This window comes from Anguilla anguilla, chromosome 16 (genome assembly GCF_013347855.1).
Source record: "Anguilla anguilla isolate fAngAng1 chromosome 16, fAngAng1.pri, whole genome shotgun sequence".
Classification (NCBI taxonomy): Eukaryota; Metazoa; Chordata; class Actinopteri; order Anguilliformes; family Anguillidae; genus Anguilla; species Anguilla anguilla.
The window spans coordinates 34,230,945-34,248,246 of NC_049216.1; the positions used below are offsets into that span (position 1 = coordinate 34,230,945).

The 17,302-nt window shown below is 44.1% G+C and overlaps 1 protein-coding gene across 3 annotated transcripts in view; it reads left to right on the forward strand.

Annotated features, from left to right (window-relative positions):
* abcc8 (ATP-binding cassette, sub-family C (CFTR/MRP), member 8) overlaps positions 1-17,302 on the forward strand; it is a 98,921-nt gene that overhangs the window by 8,982 nt on the left and 72,637 nt on the right. For all 3 annotated transcript variants that reach the window (XM_035396035.1, XM_035396036.1, XM_035396037.1), the window contains exons 3-6: positions 165-306; positions 3,370-3,491; positions 4,190-4,356; positions 14,124-14,366. In XM_035396035.1, coding sequence (XP_035251926.1) covers positions 165-306; positions 3,370-3,491; positions 4,190-4,356; positions 14,124-14,366 — 674 coding nt within the window. The remainder of the gene's footprint in view (positions 1-164; positions 307-3,369; positions 3,492-4,189; positions 4,357-14,123; positions 14,367-17,302) is intronic.

Sequence of the window (17,302 nt, forward strand, 5' to 3'; positions counted from 1 at the left end):
TCTGTTTGCTGCACTCTCTGTACTGTCAGTCTGTCTGCACTGTCTGTCCGCTCCACTGTGATGTAGTCCGGTAGATTAAGGATGCGGCGACGGGGTTTGTGGCTGCTTCTCCACTGCCTCCCCGTGGCTCTGTGCTCTAGTGCGCCCCCTGTCTGTGCCCGCAGGGTGGGGCAGCCAGAGCTCCAAGGTGCACATCCACCACAGCACCTGGCTGCACTTTCCGGGACACAACCTGCGCTGGATCCTCACCTTCGTCCTGCTCTTCGTCCTGGTGTGCGAGATTGCCGAGGGCATCGTCTCCGACGGGTGAGTTTCCGGTCCGTTCCGCCGCTCGGAAGTAAGGTCGCAATCCCAACTCAAACCCCCCCTTTATTCTCTCACGTATGGCATGTAAACAGACACACAAGTAAACCCCTTGAACATCAGTCTTCGGTCCTGGTCCTGGGGAACCGTAAGGTTTGCGTCTTTAATTTCACAACCATGTCAGACACGAGGAACCAGGTGAGGTGAGTTACCTGTGTAACCACCTGTTTTAATTCACCTTTTAAGTACTGGACAATAACGAGACCACACTCACACCTGGAAGCTCCAGCGGCAGGGTTGGGGAGCTCAGGTGGAGCCCAGAAGAGGTGAATCAGTCTTATTAGATCAGGAAGCTCAGTCCTGTTCCCTCTTCCACTTGGGGAGCCACAGGTCCTGTTTGTTTTTGTTTTCACCTTAAGACTCAGCCCCGAGGAACCAGAAGAGGTGAGTCAATCAGCTGCTTAAATTGGCTGATTAAGCGATTAACGACGGAAACCTGCGGACCCAGCAGCTCTCCAGGGGCAGGAGTTTGGCCACTTTGGCCGTCTTTTTTTCGCGGCCAGCTCTAACGGAGAGACCTGCATGGGACTGTGTGGACGATACGGGGCTGCTTGTTTAAGACTGCTCGCCCCTGTGGAGCAGATTTGCATGCTGGGTAATGGCTAGAAACCCCCCCCGCCCCATGTTTTAATCAGTGTGTGCACCGTCAATCACGAATGCCAGCATCATCTGCTTCCTGGCTTTCTGCATGAAAGAACAGCTGTTCAGACCCAGCCCAGAAAAATCCATTCTGGTAAAACATCCTCTCTCCCTCTCCAAAACAACCCCTGTGCCTCTCTAAAACACTCTCTCCCTCTCCAAAACATCCTCTCTCCCTCTCTCAAACATTCTGCCTCCCTCTCCAAAAACATCCTCTCTCCCTCTCTGCCCCCTCACAAACATTCCCTCTTTCTCTCAAATGTTCTCCCTCCCTCTCTAAAACCTCCTCACCCTTTCTTGTCTGTATTTATTCATGCTGTTCATCTCCAGTCCGAACCAGCAGACTCTGAGGCGTTGGCTCCACACTGGCAGAGCGTCTCATTGCCGTGTATAAAATGTTTTTTTTTTAGCTGCGGGTGGTTTATGCCGAGCTCTCCCTCCACTGTCTGTCAGTCCAGACTGCGTAGGGGTCCCAGGGGGGGGGGGGGGGGGACGAAGCAGAGTGCTTTTTACCACCCTGGGGGCGAAGTGTGGGCCAGTCTACCAATGCCGTCGCCTTATTTTGGACTTATTTTACGCATGGGGAATTTTTTTTTGAAAATTTAATGTGTTTTCCACGCACGCACAGTGCTCTTAACCTGCTACAGTCAGTGTGAAGCCTGACTCACTCTAAAACACTGCAGAAGTGTGCTCGTGGGAAGGAGGCTGAAGAGTAAAACATCACTCCTACTTCCTGGCTGCCTGTGAAGAGCTCATACAACAGCCCATCTTTGCATACAAACTCCCGGTCCTTAACGTCAAAAAGAGTCCGACTGAGGTCTCTACTTCCTTTTTTGTTTAAGCTGGTGTTGTTTCTTTACTATACACATCGTTGTGTACTCTCATGCGTGTCATAAAACATAAGTTAATAGTCTGAATGTGTGGTTGCTTATAATGTAAGTTAGCCCTGCTGTTTGCTGCAACCAGGTTTTTATATTTTCATTTTCATATTTTTGTTCTGCGGTTCATTTGCAGTGTCTAATGGAAATTTTATTGCCGCTAAGTAGTGGTTATTGGTTCTTTCTGGTCTGAACTGGTGTGAACTTACAGTAGGCTGCTTAAACTGTTTCCTAAACTGTGTTCCAGAACCCAAAATGGGTCTCTGGACTGCATTAGCTGAGTCCTTGAATGAGTTTGAATGAGCCGCAAGTTCTGTTGGTTTTTGTTTTCACCTTAAAAATCAGACCCAAGTAGTCGGGTGAAGTGAGTAAACTGCGTAATCAGCTGCTCTAATTGATTAATTAGGTAATTAAGAGTTGCAAAATGAAAGCCTGTTGAGTCTGTGGCTCCTCAGGACCTGTGTTACAGACCCTGCATCAGCCTATGTTTGCATTTTTATTCATTCCCTGAAAGGTAATTAATTTTTAATTTGGTTCCCGATATTAAAACAATTTCGAATTTAATCTAAGACTTAAGCCAATAAAAAAGCCGCAGGTGGTGGGTAATTGACTTTAATGTGTTTGGATTAGATCATTGTAGTTACAACACAGAGATTTGGTTATATGCAGTTGTACATTTCATGCTTAATGGGGTTTTATTAAAATACTTTGATTAGATCTGAGATTAGTGGTGAAGTTTATTTAGTGATGAAAATTTTAATTAAAATGATTTAGTTTAAAATTCAGGAAGATTCACGGACCTGCCGGAGGAGAAAGTCGCAATTAAAGGCGGATTGGATGCTAATCGCTAATCCTGATTTAAACTTGATATTCTTGTAATTCAGGAGGAACAATCAAAAACCAGATTTACAAGACAGGAAGTGTTCCGTCTCCCCAATTTGCTGCTCGTTATCATTCACTAGCTTATCGATAATAACACACGGTGGATGTATTCTGACTGTGAATGACGACAAATCATGGGTCACTAAGCAGCTAACCGAATTAGCAATGTCACCAGGGAGCAAGCGCAGTAGTATTAGCTATCAGTATCAGGCAGCTTGAAAGGTGAAGTTTAAAAATGTGTGTGTAGCATTAAAATAAGGCTCATTAGCTGCTAACATTAGCAGCAGTGTTTACTGTGTACCACAGGGTGCTATCTCTTTGGGATCTTATCTGCTGCTTTTCAATGCAAGAGGCATAATATTTAAACTGTCATGTGACTTGTTGTCTCAGCTGTACCTATTACTGTGTGTGTGTGTGTGTGTGTGTTTATGTGAGTTTGTGTGTGAGTATGTGTGCATGTGTGTGTGTGTGTGTGTGTGTGTGTGTGTGCATGGGTGCTTGCTTGCGTATGTATTAACCTGCTCTCTCTCTCTCTCTCTCTCTCTCTCTCTCTCTCTCCCTCTCTCTCTCTCTCTCTCTCTCTCTCTCTCTCTCTCTCTCTCTCCAGGTTCACTCAGTCTCACCACCTGCACCTCTACATGCCTGCAGGACTGGCCTTCATGGCCGCCATTACATCCATCATCTACTATCACAACATCGAGACGTCCAACTTCCCCAAACTCCTGCTGGGTATGTCCCCTCCCTTTCCCACCAACAGCTGGCTGGGTACGTCCCCTCCCTGTCCTAACAACAGCTGGCTGCGTACATCCCCTCCCTGTCCCACCAACAGCTGGCTGGGTATGTCCCCTCCCTGTCCCACCAACAGCTGAGTATGTCCTCTCACTGTCCCCACCAACAACTGGCCTCTCTCTGTGAGATAATGGTATCACAAAATTAATTTTTACATGGTCTATTAAATGTTCCTGCAAACTGCGCAGCTTCAGTTAACAGTTTTGAGGGTTTGATTCCTTGCAATCTAAGTTTGTTCTGGCGTTTATTGGAGATTCGGAAGTTGTTGTTGGAGACCAGGGTTATTCACACGGTTAGGGTTGAAGGGAAAAAAGTCCATTAGTCCAAAAAGAAAAGAAATAGTTTCCAAGCAGAACCAAAGTTGCTTGTTGAAAGGGGGTGGATGGGGGGTTCTGGCAGGATTGAACCCATCAGGAGTCACTCCCATGATCCTTTGTGTTTCTTGGCTAACTGGTGCATGACCATCAGGTGTACAGATACTGAGGTAGAGACCAGTGCTAACAGAGCGTTAGCCTGAGTCTGGATTGCTGAGTTTCTCTATCAGTGTCAGAGCTGAACTGGTGAGGGAAGGCTATCCCTGATCAATTTGGTTTACTTGTGTTCTCTTGCCCCCCTGCCCCCCCTTGCCCCCCCCACAGCGTTGCTCATCTACTGGGTCTTGGCCTTCGTCACTAAGACCATCAAGTTTGCGAAGTACAACGCGCACGGCGTGGGTCTGGGCCAGCTCCGCTTCTGCCTCACGGGCCTGCTGGTGCTGCTGTACGGCCTGCTGCTCGCTGTGGAGATCAACGTCATCACGGGCCGGGTGAGAGCGCGCGCGTGTGTGTGTGTGTGGCGGGGTCTGTGTGTGTGTGTGTGTATATGTGTGTGTGTGTGGAGGGGTCACTGTGTGTGTGTGTATGTGTGTGTGTGTGTGTGTGTGTGAGAGAGAGAGAGAGTATGTGTGTGGAGGGGTCGCTGTGTGTGAGTGTGTTTGTGTGTGGATGGATCACTGTGTGTGTGTATGTGTTTGTATGCATAGTGTGTGTGTGTAAGAGAGTATAGTGTGTGTATACATAGTGTGTTTGTTTGTGTTAGCATATAGTGTGTGTGTGTATGTGTGCGTGTATAGTGTATAGTGTGTGTGTGTGTGTGTCTGCGTTTGTGAGTCCATATATGCAGAGTGTGTGTGCGTGTGTGTGTGTTGCTGCTCTTTGCCTCTGAGCAGTGAGTAGAGCAGATGCAGTTTGGGCAGTTCGTCCCTCCTGTCCTGCAGTGATGCAGCCAGAGGCTGTCTCTGAGCCTGCTCCCTGGATCATATGTTACCTCAGGATGCTGAGGCCGCAGGCCAGACCAGCCAATTGATTCCATCTGTCACTCTGATTACTGCACACTGGCTCCTGGGGAACAGCGCTCAGATAATCAGAGGTTGTAATTATGCACAGGTCTCCCATCCGTATACAACCTGTCAGTTCCTTCCTATTCCGGCGGGGACCTGGTCTTCATCATTTAATTCACCAATTGCATCAGTGTTTCTGCGATCGATTAAACGCCCTTGAGGTCTTCAACTTCGAAGTAAAATGCTGTGATACTATTGATTTGGCGGTTAATGAATTTCAGTTGCAAGAGACTGCACAATGTGATCCATTAAATGAAAGAAAACTAATATGACTCAAGATGCCTGCGATCATTATGTCTTGGGCATGACAATGGCCTTGTGCGTTTAGGAATTAAATAGAATTTTCGAAGAATATCTCGCAATAGACAACACAGACTTTATATCGGGAGTTCTCAACCCTGGTCCTGGAGAGCCACAGGATCTGCTGGTTTTTTTGTTTTCATCTTAAAACCACAGCCAATTCAGACCCAACAAACGAGCAGGGTTATTACCAGCAGCCAATCACAATGAAACCCAGCAGACCGTCCAGCTACCCAGGACCAGGGTTGTGGCTCCCTGCTGTAAATAGGCTCAGGTAAAACATGATTAAAACCAGGGATGGGCAGATGCACCTGGCACAGAATATCTCCCAAATAAATCCATCTGTGCCAATTAATCTATCTGCAACTACCTATAAACTTCAGTCAGAAGGACGCCGGTGTTGATTGCTTTTCGGATATCACGGGCGTATAAATAATTCATGCAAAAACCAAACGCGAACAACCCATTTTACATATTAAATGAATTCTTCAGTGTTTTGTGACTGAAATGCTGCTCAGTCCTGACTAAGTGAGGTGCATGAAACGGTCATGCGGAAAGATAATTAACGAGAAAGCAATCTCAGCGTTTGCGGAGTCTCTGTTCGATGACCTTGTCGCTGATGTCACAGCTGTCTCTGATCCACTCCGCCACGCTAATCCCGTGTTTTCAAAGCCAATCACCTGGCTTTGTTTGTGCAGGTACAGGGCTGCTTGTCTTGTGATTGGTGGGCAGGCTTTGGAGGGTGGCAGCTGACGTTGGACCCGTTGTTCTCTAGTAGCATGCATACCTATGACGATAGAAAATGTCTAATGAATGCATATTTTTTTAGGGAAAACATTTTTGTTTTTTAAATGACCTCAAGCATATTATTTTGCATTTGTGTTATTGTATTCATCATATTTACTGTATTTTCCATCCATTTCAAATGAGTAATCAGATGTTTTCAATGGTACCAATGGCTTCAATTAGGGTTTAGGGCTCAAACTAGGGTTAGGGTTAGGAAAACGGTAAGTCTGAGGGTTGAGGCAAGTTTACGGTTGTGTTCAGCAGCTTGAAGAAAGGTTAGAACATGGGTTTGCTAATGATTCTGAATGAACAAAAAAATTTCTGTAGTAGCTTGTGTACCTATGACCATATTATGTGTAATAAATGCTTATTTTTTTAGGGAAAACATTTTTGTTTTTTAAATGACATCAAACATATTATTTTTCATTTGTATTATTGTATTCATCGTATTTAGCATATTTTCCATCCATTTTAAATGGGTTTTCTGATGTTTTCAAAGGTACCAATGGCTTCAATTAGGGTTTAGGGCTCAAACTAGGGTTAGGGTTAGGAAAACGGTAAGTCTGAGGGTTGAGGCAAGTTTACGGTTGTGTTCAGCAGCTTGAAGAAAGGTTAGAACATGGGTTTGCTAATGATTCTGAATGAACAAAACAATTTCTGTAGTAGCATGTGTACCTATGACCATAGAAAATGTGTAATAAATGCTTATTTTTTTAGGGAAAACATTTTTGTTTTTTAAATGACATCAAACATATTATTTTTCATTTGTATTATTGTATTCATCGTATTTAGCATATTTTCCATCCATTTTAAATGGGTTTTCTGATGTTTTCAAAGGTACCAATGGCTTCAATTAGGGTTTAGGGCTCAAACTAGGGTTAGGGTTAGGAAAACGATAAGTCTGAGGGTTGAGGGAAGTTTACGGTTGTGTTCAGCAGCTTGAAGAAAGGTAAGGACATGGGTTTGTTAATGATTTTGAATGCACCAAAAATTTTCTTTAGTAGCATGTCTACCTATGACTATACAAAATGTGTAATAAATGCATATTTTTTAGGGAAAACATTTTTGTTTTTAAATAACCTCAAACATATTATTTTGCATTTGTATTATTGTATTCATCATATTTACCGTATTTTCCATCAATTTTAAATGCGTTTTCTGATGGTTTCAAAGATACCAATGGCTTCAATTAGGGTTTAGAGCTCAAACTAGGGTTCAGCTAGGGTTACGGTGAGGGTTAGGGTTAGGAAAACGGTAAGTCTGAGGGTTGAGGGAAGTTTACGGTTGTGTTCAGCAGCTTGAAGAAAGGTAAGGACATGGGTTTGTTAATGATTTTAAATGAACCAAAAAAATTCTCTAGTAGCATGTCTACCTATGACTATACAAAATGTGTAATAAATGCATATTTTTTTAGGGAAAACATTTTTGTTTTTTAAATGACCTCAAGCATATTATTTTGCATTTGTGTTATTGTATTCATCATATTTAGTTCGTTTTGTATCAATTTTAAATGAGTAATCAGATGTTTTCAATGGTACCAATGGCTTCAATTAGGGTTTAGGGCTCAAACTAGGGTTAGGGTTAGGAAAACCGTAAGTCTGAGGGTTGAGGCAAGTTTACGGTTGTGTTCAGCAGCTTGAAGAAAGGTTAGGACATGGGTTTGTTAATTATTTTTAATGAACCAAAAAAAATTCTCTAGTAGCTTGTATATCTATCACCATACAAAATGTGTAATAAATGCATATTTTTTTAGGGAAAGCATTTTTGTTTTTAAATTACCTCAAACATATTATTTTTCATTTGTATTATTGTATTCATCATATTTACCGTATTTTCCATCAATTTTAAATGCGTTTTCTGATGGTTTCAAAGGTACCAATGGCTTCAATTAGGGTTTAGGGCTCAAACTAGGGTTCAGCTAGGGTTAGGGTTAGGGTTAGGGTTAGGGTTAGGAGAACGATAAGTCTGAGGGTTGAGGCAAGTTTACGGTTGTGTTCAGCCGCTTGAAGAAAGGTTAGAACATGGGTTTGCTAATGATTTTGAATGAACCAAAAATTTTCTCTAGTAGCATGTGTACCTATGACTATACAAAATGTGTAATAAATGCATATTTTTTTAAGGAAAACATTTTTGTTTTTTAAATGACCTCAAGCACATTATTTTGCATTTGTATTATTGTATTCTTGATATTTGGTTTGTTTTTTTATCAATTTTAAATGAGTAATCAGATGTTTTCAAAGGTGCCAATGGCTTCAATTAGGGTTTAGGGCTCAAACTAGGGTTCAGCTAGGGTTAGGGTTAGGGTTAGGGTTAGGAAAACGGTAAGTCTGAGGGTTGAGGGAAGTTTACGGTTGTGTTCAGCAGCTTGAAGAAAGGTAGGGACATGGGTTTGTTAATGATTTTGAATGAACCAAAAAATTTCTCTAGTAGCATGTCTACCTATGGCCATAGAAAATGTGTAATAAATGCATATTTTTTAGGGAAAACATTTTTGTATTTTAAATGACCTGAAGCATATTATTTTCCATTTGTATTGTTGTATTCATCATATTTAGCGTATTTTCCATCCATTTTAAATGGGTTTTCTGATGTTTTCAAAGGTACCAATGGCTTCAGTTAGGGTTTAGGGCTCAAACTAGGGTTAGGGTTAGGAAAACGGTAAGTCTGAGGGTTGAGGCAAGTTTACGGTTGTGTTCAGCAGCTTGAAGAAAGGTTAGGACATGGGTTTGTTAATGATTTTGAATGAACCAAACAATTTCTTTAATAGCTTGTATATCTATCACCATACAAAATGTGTAATAAATGCATATTTTTTTAGGGAAGGCATTTTTGTTTTTAAATAACCTCAAACATATTATTTTGCATTTGTATTATTGTATTCATCATATTTACCGTATTTTCCATCAATTTTAAATGCGTTTTCTGATGGTTTCAAAGGTACCAATGGCTTCAATTAGGGTTTAGGGCTCAAACTAGGGTTCAGCTAGGGTTAGGGTTAGGGTTAGGGTTAGGAGAACGATAAGTCTGAGGGTTGAGGCAAGTTTACGGTTGTGTTCAGCCACTTGAAGAAAGGTTAGAACATGGGTTTGCTAATGATTTTGAATGAACCAAAAATTTTCTCTAGTAGCATGTGTACCTATGACTATACAAAATGTGTAATAAATGCATATTTTTTTAAGGAAAACATTTTTGTTTTTTAAATGACCTCAAGCACATTATTTTGCATTTGTATTATTGTATTCATGATATTTGGTTTGTTTTTTATCAATTTTAAATGAGTAATCAGATGTTTTCAAAGGTGCCAATGGCTTCAATTAGGGTTTAGGGCTCAAACTAGGTTTCAGCTAGGGTTAGGGTTAGGGTTAGGGTTAGGAAAACGGTAAGTCTGAGGGTTGAGGGAAGTTTACGGTTGTGTTCAGCAGCTTGAAGAAAGGTAGGGACATGGGTTTGTTAATGATTTTGAATGAACCAAAAAATTTCTCTAGTAGCATGTCTACCTATGGCCATAGAAAATGTGTAATAAATGCATATTTTTTAGGGAAAACATTTTTGTATTTTAAATGACCTGAAGCATATTATTTTGCATTTGTATAATTGTATTCATCATATTTAGCGTATTTTCCATCCATTTTAAATGGGTTTTCTGATGTTTTCAAAGGTACCAATGGCTTCAGTTAGGGTTTAGGGCTCAAACTAGGGTTAGGGTTAGGAAAACCGTAAGTCTGAGGGTTGAGGCAAGTTTACGGTTGTGTTCAGCAGCTTGAAGAAAGGTTAGGACATGGGTTTGTTAATGATTTTGAATGAACCAAAAAATTTCTCTAGTAGCTTGTATATCTATCACCATTCAAAATGTGTAATAAATGCAATGGTTTCAGTTGGGTTTTAGTGCTCAGATTATGGTTAGGGTTGAGTTAGGGTTGAGTTAGGGTTGGGGTAGGCTTGGCAGCGGTGTCTCAGTTCAGTTTTTAATTCCGCTGGGACAGTGGTGGCGATGAAGGCGAAAGGGTTCGTGATATATTCCTGAAAAGCAAAACAGAAGCATTTTTTCGCTTCAGGTGGTGATAATGAACAGAAAGCAGGTGTATGTTTGCTGGAGCTCTTTAAGCAGCTGAGCTCTGGATCTCAGGGTGCCAGACTCGTGCCTGATGCTGATTTCCTAGCTAAATCCGGGGTGCCACACTCCAAGTCCTCTCGAGCTGCACCGCGTCTGCAGATTTCTCTCGTTTTTCCTTTCATTTGCCTGCCAAATTAGCCCTTGTAAGAATGAGGTGTGTGGAGTGGAGTGTTTAGTCAATCAGTGTCTTAATTTAAGTGCTCTTCCACGCTAAAGCACAAATAGAACCATTAGGACTGCAGCCCTCCGGGGCTGGAGTTAAACCCGTGGCCCCTTGACGACTGGCGTCTGCCACTTCAGGGCTAAATAATCAGGTGAAGTGCTCTTGCAGGACGCAGTTTAATCTCCATCTAAATACAAATTGCGAGCGTTTTTTTTTTTCTTCTTCTTTATTTCACTCAGACAAAAGTGGCTCAGTTTGCAGAAAAGGAGTTATGTGTTTGGGGAAATCCTGAGTTTTAAAAAAAAGTCCCTTTTGAAGAACATGGTGATGCCCGTTGCTTTGGCAAAGATAAACCCCCCAGTATATTAATGTTCCATTTTTCATTGGCTTACATTCACACTGAGCAGTCAAAGCCTTTGCACGGTTAAGAACAGTGTTATCTGCCAGCTTTAGTTGATAAAGAGATTGAGAGATTGCTGCCTGCATTGATTCAATGGCACCGAATTGCTGAATTTTCTGATAATATATCCAAAATTGCTGATAGTAGAGGTTGAGGCATTACAATACCGTTGGGTTTTTAAAAAATTGGATTTATGATGAAGGCTTTTCAGAGTTAGCAGGAAGCTAAATACAATATTGCAGTGAATTACTGTAAAAAAAAAAAAAAGCTGTACTTTTCCTCTCCCCAAGTGTACCTCCAGGGACTCTTTGATTGAAATAGAGCTTCTCCTTCTGCGAAACATAGCCGCCCCTGTGGTGGTTTTTGGCGTGATGCTGTGATTGTGCTACCCTAACCGTTCTCCAGATAGGGAGCCCGCAAGCTAATATTCCTGATTCCTGTGCCGATGCTGCCGCTGAGCTGATTGCTCACTTATTTTTTTATTGTGCTATTGGATTTGTTTCTGCTTCAGGTCAGATTTGAATCAGGGGTTTTGCGGTAGCTGCAATGCAACTAGAACCCAAGGCCAATTTAAGCTGCTATGCTGTTTACATACGTTGGCTGTTTGCTGGAGTAATTCAGCTCCCCAAACGCAGCCCGTGCATCTCTGGGAGCCTGTGCAGCACCACAGGAACCAAGGCTTCAAATAAATCCAATTACCGGGGAGTTAAATTAATAGAAATAGTCATTCTTCCCGCCCAGCTGTGTCTTTTTTAACAGCCCTGATGGGAGCTCCGCGGTGAGATGAGTGCGTGCTCCGGGGCGATGTGCGGTTAGAGCGCTGTTCCATTTCGCGGGCGTCCCCATGGCCTCGGCCTCCTGGAGCTGCAACTGCACCGACTGCAGCGACTGCACCGACTTCAGCGACTGCAGCGACTGCACCGACTTCAGTGACTGCACCGACTGCAGCAACTGCAGCGACTGCATCAACTTCAGGGACTTCAGCGACTTCAGTGACTGCACCGACTGTACTAACTGTAGCGACTGCACCGACTGTACTAACTGTAGCGACTGCACCGACTGCACTAACTGTAGCGACTGTAGCGACTGCACCGACTGCACTAACTATAACGACTGTAGCGACTGCACCGACTGCACTAACTGTAGCGACTGCAGCAACTGCAGCAACTCACTAACTGCACCAACTGCAGCGACTGCACCGACTGCATCGCAGCCGCCATTCACAGTCCTGCTCAGAGTCTTCTGTAGTTCAGGCTCCCTCCCTTTTCAGCGCGAAGCGTTCTGATTTGGTGTATCCTATGAGCATCCATAAAGGGGGCGTGGCCTGAAAGGACAGCGCTTTTGCATTGTGGGGGTTTTTGTCCTTTCATCCTTTATTCATGAAAAACCTTCTCATGGACATCCATCAGCTGTTACATAGCACTGGAAACTCCTGTTTTCAGCCAGATCCTCCTGTAGTTGTAGAGCAGAGAGTGTGGAATTGTACGTGGGAGTTGGCCAGCTAGTTAGTCAATAGAGTCTGTGAAGGATGCGTTTTAGCATCTGTCAAGCAGCAAGGAAAAAATAACACTCTTGGAGCCGGTCCAGAACTTTGCAGTACCCACAATGCACCAGGAAGCTATGGCATCACTCAAGAGCTTAGAATAATATGGTTCTATTTTGATTTTTTTTTCCGTTGTCAAAAACGGGTTATTATCATAACAAATTGGTTATTATGTGAAGGCACTTCAATCTGCCTCCCTGCTAAGCAGTAATGGGTGAATAATCGAGTGAATAATTACTTTTATAAATGTCAACATGTGCTGAAAAAAACAATACTCTGATTACAGGCTAGTGTAGTCATGGAAAAAAGATGCTGAAGGATGTTTACTGTACGTGAGCGATTGGAATGTCCACTTGAAGCTCGCTCATCTTTTGAGTATTGGCTCCAAAACAGATGGGTATTCTACTTGTCTGTCCCTGACTTTACCCATGTCCTTTATTCATATTAATTTCAAGGTAGTTGTATATTTAAATATGTATATATGTAAAAATGTATATTTGTTCATATATGTTTGCGTGTATGTGTGTGTGTGCATTCCATATTTACTTCAGGATAGTTGTATATCCATTATCGTATGTATGTATATATGGTGGTGCAGTGGGTAGCACTGTCGCCTCACAGCAAGAAGATTTTATTTTTATTATATTATTATTTTATTTGTGTTCCTCTATGAAGCTTGATAGAGTTCCTGTTTGATCTTTGCCTGTCCAGAACCTCCTCTTATCTCTGAACATAATCAGTCAGCCATTGTTGTCATGATGATGATGATTGGAAACAAACTGAGTACATTTTCATGTGACTCATATAATAATGCTTATGATGTCATGTCATAGAGAGGCGGGGCCACAATCACCGGCTGTCACTGCCGAGTCGCCGCTCGAGTTGTCTTGACGACGCAGGTTGAGCGATGTCTCTCTGAAGAGGCCCGAATAGCAGCGTGGTCCGGAGAGCCCGCCGCTGTGCGGAGGAGAGGGGGCGAGAGAAGCTGCCAGAACAGCCTCGTCTTTTTTACGATCAGCTGAAAGGGACGTGGCTGCCAAGCAGATGTCTGGCGGGCCCGGCTGTGTGTGCGTGCGCCCGCTGCAGTCGCTGACACTCGCGCCTTCGAGGGCAGGCTCTGCGCCAGTAATGGCGCTAATGGCGGTAGCGTCTGATGCGCTGTGTTCCGTCTCCCTCGCGTTAGAGGTAGCGATCGCGGGCATTCTCGTGCGGGGACGGGTCATTACTTCTTTTTTGGTAATTGTGGAGGGTGCCGCGCGGGCCTCCTGTCTGTCTTTATCAGAGCTGGAGCACTCCCCTCGTCCCGCTGGTGTGTTTGATGTGGCTCATTTTGCGGATGTTATCGAGGGCCTCAAAAGCAGGGTTATCGCTACCAGATGACTGGCTCTTCACTTCTCACCTGTGTGGGATGATAGTGGTGTGTGTGTGTCTGTGTGTGTATGTCTGTCTGTCTGTCTGTCTGTGTCTGTCTGTGTGTCTCTGAATGTATTTTTTTGCGTGTGTGCATGCCTGTGTGTGCGTGTGTGTGTGTGTGGTTGTCAGTGTGCATGTATTCTCTCATGAATGTGTCTGTGTGTCTATATTTATTTTCTTGTGAATGTGTTTGTGTGTGTGTGTGTGTGTGTACGTGTGTATTAGATTCTCCCGTGAATGTGTGTGTGTGTATGTATGTGTGTATATTAATGCTCTTATGAATGTATGTGCGTGTATGTATGCGTGTGTACTAATTTTTTTGTGAACGTGTGCGTGTGTGTGTTTGTGTGTGTGTCTCTCCTCCATATGCCTTTGTGCTGCTGTGCCGGATGGCTCCTTGCGGATGATGGATTGGCGGATGGCGGATGGCGGGTGGCGGGTGGCTCCTGGCGGGCGTCCCCCCCCCCCCGCGCAGCGCTATGTGTGCTTCAGGCACCCCACGGAGGTGAAGCCCCCGGAGGACCTGCAGGACCTGGGCGTGCGCTTCCTGCAGCCCTTTGTCAACCTGCTCTCCAAGGCCACCTACTGGTGGATGAACACCTTCATCACCTCCGCGCACCGCCGCCCCATCGACATCAAGGTCATCGGCCGGCTGCCCATCGCCATGCGGGCGCTCACCAACTACCTGCGTCTGCGCAGGGCCTTCGAGAGGCAGCGGGTAGGGCGCGGGGTCTCCGCATCGCTCTGCTACTAAGCACGAGTTCACCTTCGCTTCGTAAAAAATTACCTTTTTTTTAAAAAATGTGTCACTTCTGTGTAACACTTTGTCTGGTAGTTTGTGTGGTCATTTTTATCCATCCGTGAAGAATATGAATTAGAATACTCTGTCAATACAAATAGCATAAAATGGAAAATTTCCTGAGGGTCAGTGCCTATTACGTGCAACAAAAACAACAACAACAACAACAAAAAACACGTGTGGAGAAATGACCGTTTTTGTAAATGACAGATCTCGTAAACCCCTGAATGTCATTTGGTGTAATATCTCCCGTTTGCTTTTTTTGGCTAAACCCCCGATCGTTCCATTACTGCAGTTGGCAGTTGAGTGTGTTTGAACGGGGAGATTTAAGCCAGAGACCACAGGAAGCAGGCTGACCTTATCAACAAAGTGATTCTGTTTCGCTCGGACAAATATAGCAGCCTGTCGTGTAGCCTTAGCGGCGCAAGCTAATACTGAGCCTGGGCTATGATAGACTGCATGGGTCAGCTTCAGTGGACAAATTCAGGGGAATTTTTACCCACATTCAATATTTTTATGTGGCTACCCTCCTACTGGTATGCCAAGAATGGCATATACACATCTTTTTCCAGATTAAAAAAAAAAAGTATTTGAGCTAAAAATGAACAAAAAAAAACACTTTTCGCTAGACTCAAACTTCCTGTTTGGCATACTGAAACTACAATCTCCCATAGTGCATTTCTTTCTCCCATTACAACGACAATCCAAAAACCAGACATTGCATTCTGGGAAAATGAGGCAGTGGGGGAAAAAGAACAGTTGGTTAATTCATCAGGATCTGTTTCATTTTGCAATGGGCCCTTCCGATACATGCAATGTAATAGCATACATGCCATTTGATATTTACAAATATGTAAGAAGCAAATAAGAAAATTCAATATGCACAATATAAACATAAAAATACAATACATACAAATTCACAAACTACATTAAAATATATAAAGAATACATGGATCACTGTGTCTACAATTGAGCCCATGATATAACAGTAGGCCCTGATTTAACTTAACCTTCTGTCTTTAATTTGAACTTGAAGCAGAAAGAAATGCGAATGTTTCATTTTTTCTTCACAAACACAGCTTGATGAGTTGAGAATCTTGTCAAACTTTATTTGTGAGGAATGAAAAGGGTAAGGCTTGTATTTACAGTATATGCTAATCCAAAGAACAAATGTTGATTAAATACAGGTTTATTGGTTCATTTTGGTCAGAGTTACGGAGAGCTTTGACCTTTTGCAGCCCGGACCGTGTTCTTATTGGCAGTTTTAGAATAAACAGTTGATTTAGGCTCAGGATCTCCGGAGTTTATTATCCGGTTTAATGGCTTTTCCGTAGAGCAAATAAAATTTATTGGTGGCGTAAATTACGGGGTTGTGTTCGGCAGTCTGCCTGGGGCCACGGTTTTGAGTTACAGCTGACGTGTCCAGCAGCAGTTAGCCGTCGTCTCGTTCAGACGATCCTATTTGGAGCTGCGGCTTTCCAAGATCTTCCTCCCGTCGAAGGGGATCCTACCACAGCAGCAATGGAGGAAATTATTCACTCATATAATTTTATGTTCTGGGAAATAGCAGTCTTGATTCCCCAACCCCCCTACCACCCCCCCCCCCCCCCCCCCAGACTGATGTCACTGGCTTTTCCATGCGGGGGTAAAAAGCAGAAAGCAAAAAGCTGTCAGTTCCCAGTCAGTTGTGTGTGTGCTGTGCGTGAGGTGGGGGGGTGGGGGGGTTCAAGAGTTGAACTTTTTCCACTGCGCAGACGGAGCTGGGGGGGGGGGGAGTCACGGGCCAACACCCCACATCCGCTTTCTGAGACGCCAGAGCGTCCACTGTGAACGGGCCGACCTTTGACCTCCTCCAGACGGGGGTGAAGAACCTCTCTCTGTCATGGGAAAGGTGGCCTGTGGCCATGCACACGGGGGGGGGGGGTTCTGTGGTGTCACGTCTGACGTGCAGGTGAATGACGTGCGTGTGCGTGTGCGTGAGGCAGGGAGTTGCGTCATGGCCGACACGTTGCTTGTTCTCCCCTGGACGGCGGTCAGGCCCCTGGGGGCCGGCAGAGGCCTGGGACTTTCGCCGGGGACAGCAGATGTTGGGATTACACACTGCAGGAGCCGCCTTGCTTAACCCAGTTTACAGACCCGGCAGGACAGGCGAGCGTATAAACCAACTCCGTACCGCTGACAGCTCCACACATTGGCTGGAAAAATACTGATGTACTTAAGTGATATAAAAAACCACTTTCAGATATTGCAATATGGTTTTTTTTTGTAATGCATTGCTGTGAAAGGTATTTGCCATTTATTTTTGAAAAATGTCGCTACGTTTACAGTATGTTGCAGTGCGTTCCATGTCTGTAAGGACAAATATTGAGAATGAAAATTAATTTCAGTTATATCATTGCCAGTCCTAACACACACAGACACACACGCGCACGCACACACACACACACACACACATACACAGCGTATTGAGGTTTAATGAAAACCTTCAGAGAGAGTTGCTGTGTTATTGCTGTGAGTTGTCACTCTGAGCTGTTGGAACACTCGTCTCCATGGTGATGGGATGACAGCGGGGGGCTCTGGAACGAGCCCTATCAGGACCAAGCGCATTATGCGCTACCTGAGCTAACAGGACAGCTGTCTCACCTGCTGCTCACCTGCTGCTCCCTGCTGATCCCTGCTGCTCGCCTGCTGATCCCTGCTGGGGGTGTCAGTCTCAGTGCTGTTTCTCTGCCAGGTTTGAGCCAATCGTCTGGGTTTCCAGGTGGGACATCCACCCAGGTTATCACGCGATGATGGCTTAGGGGAATACGTGTGACTGGTGTCACTGGCAGAGTGGCATAATGGGTGCGGATGTG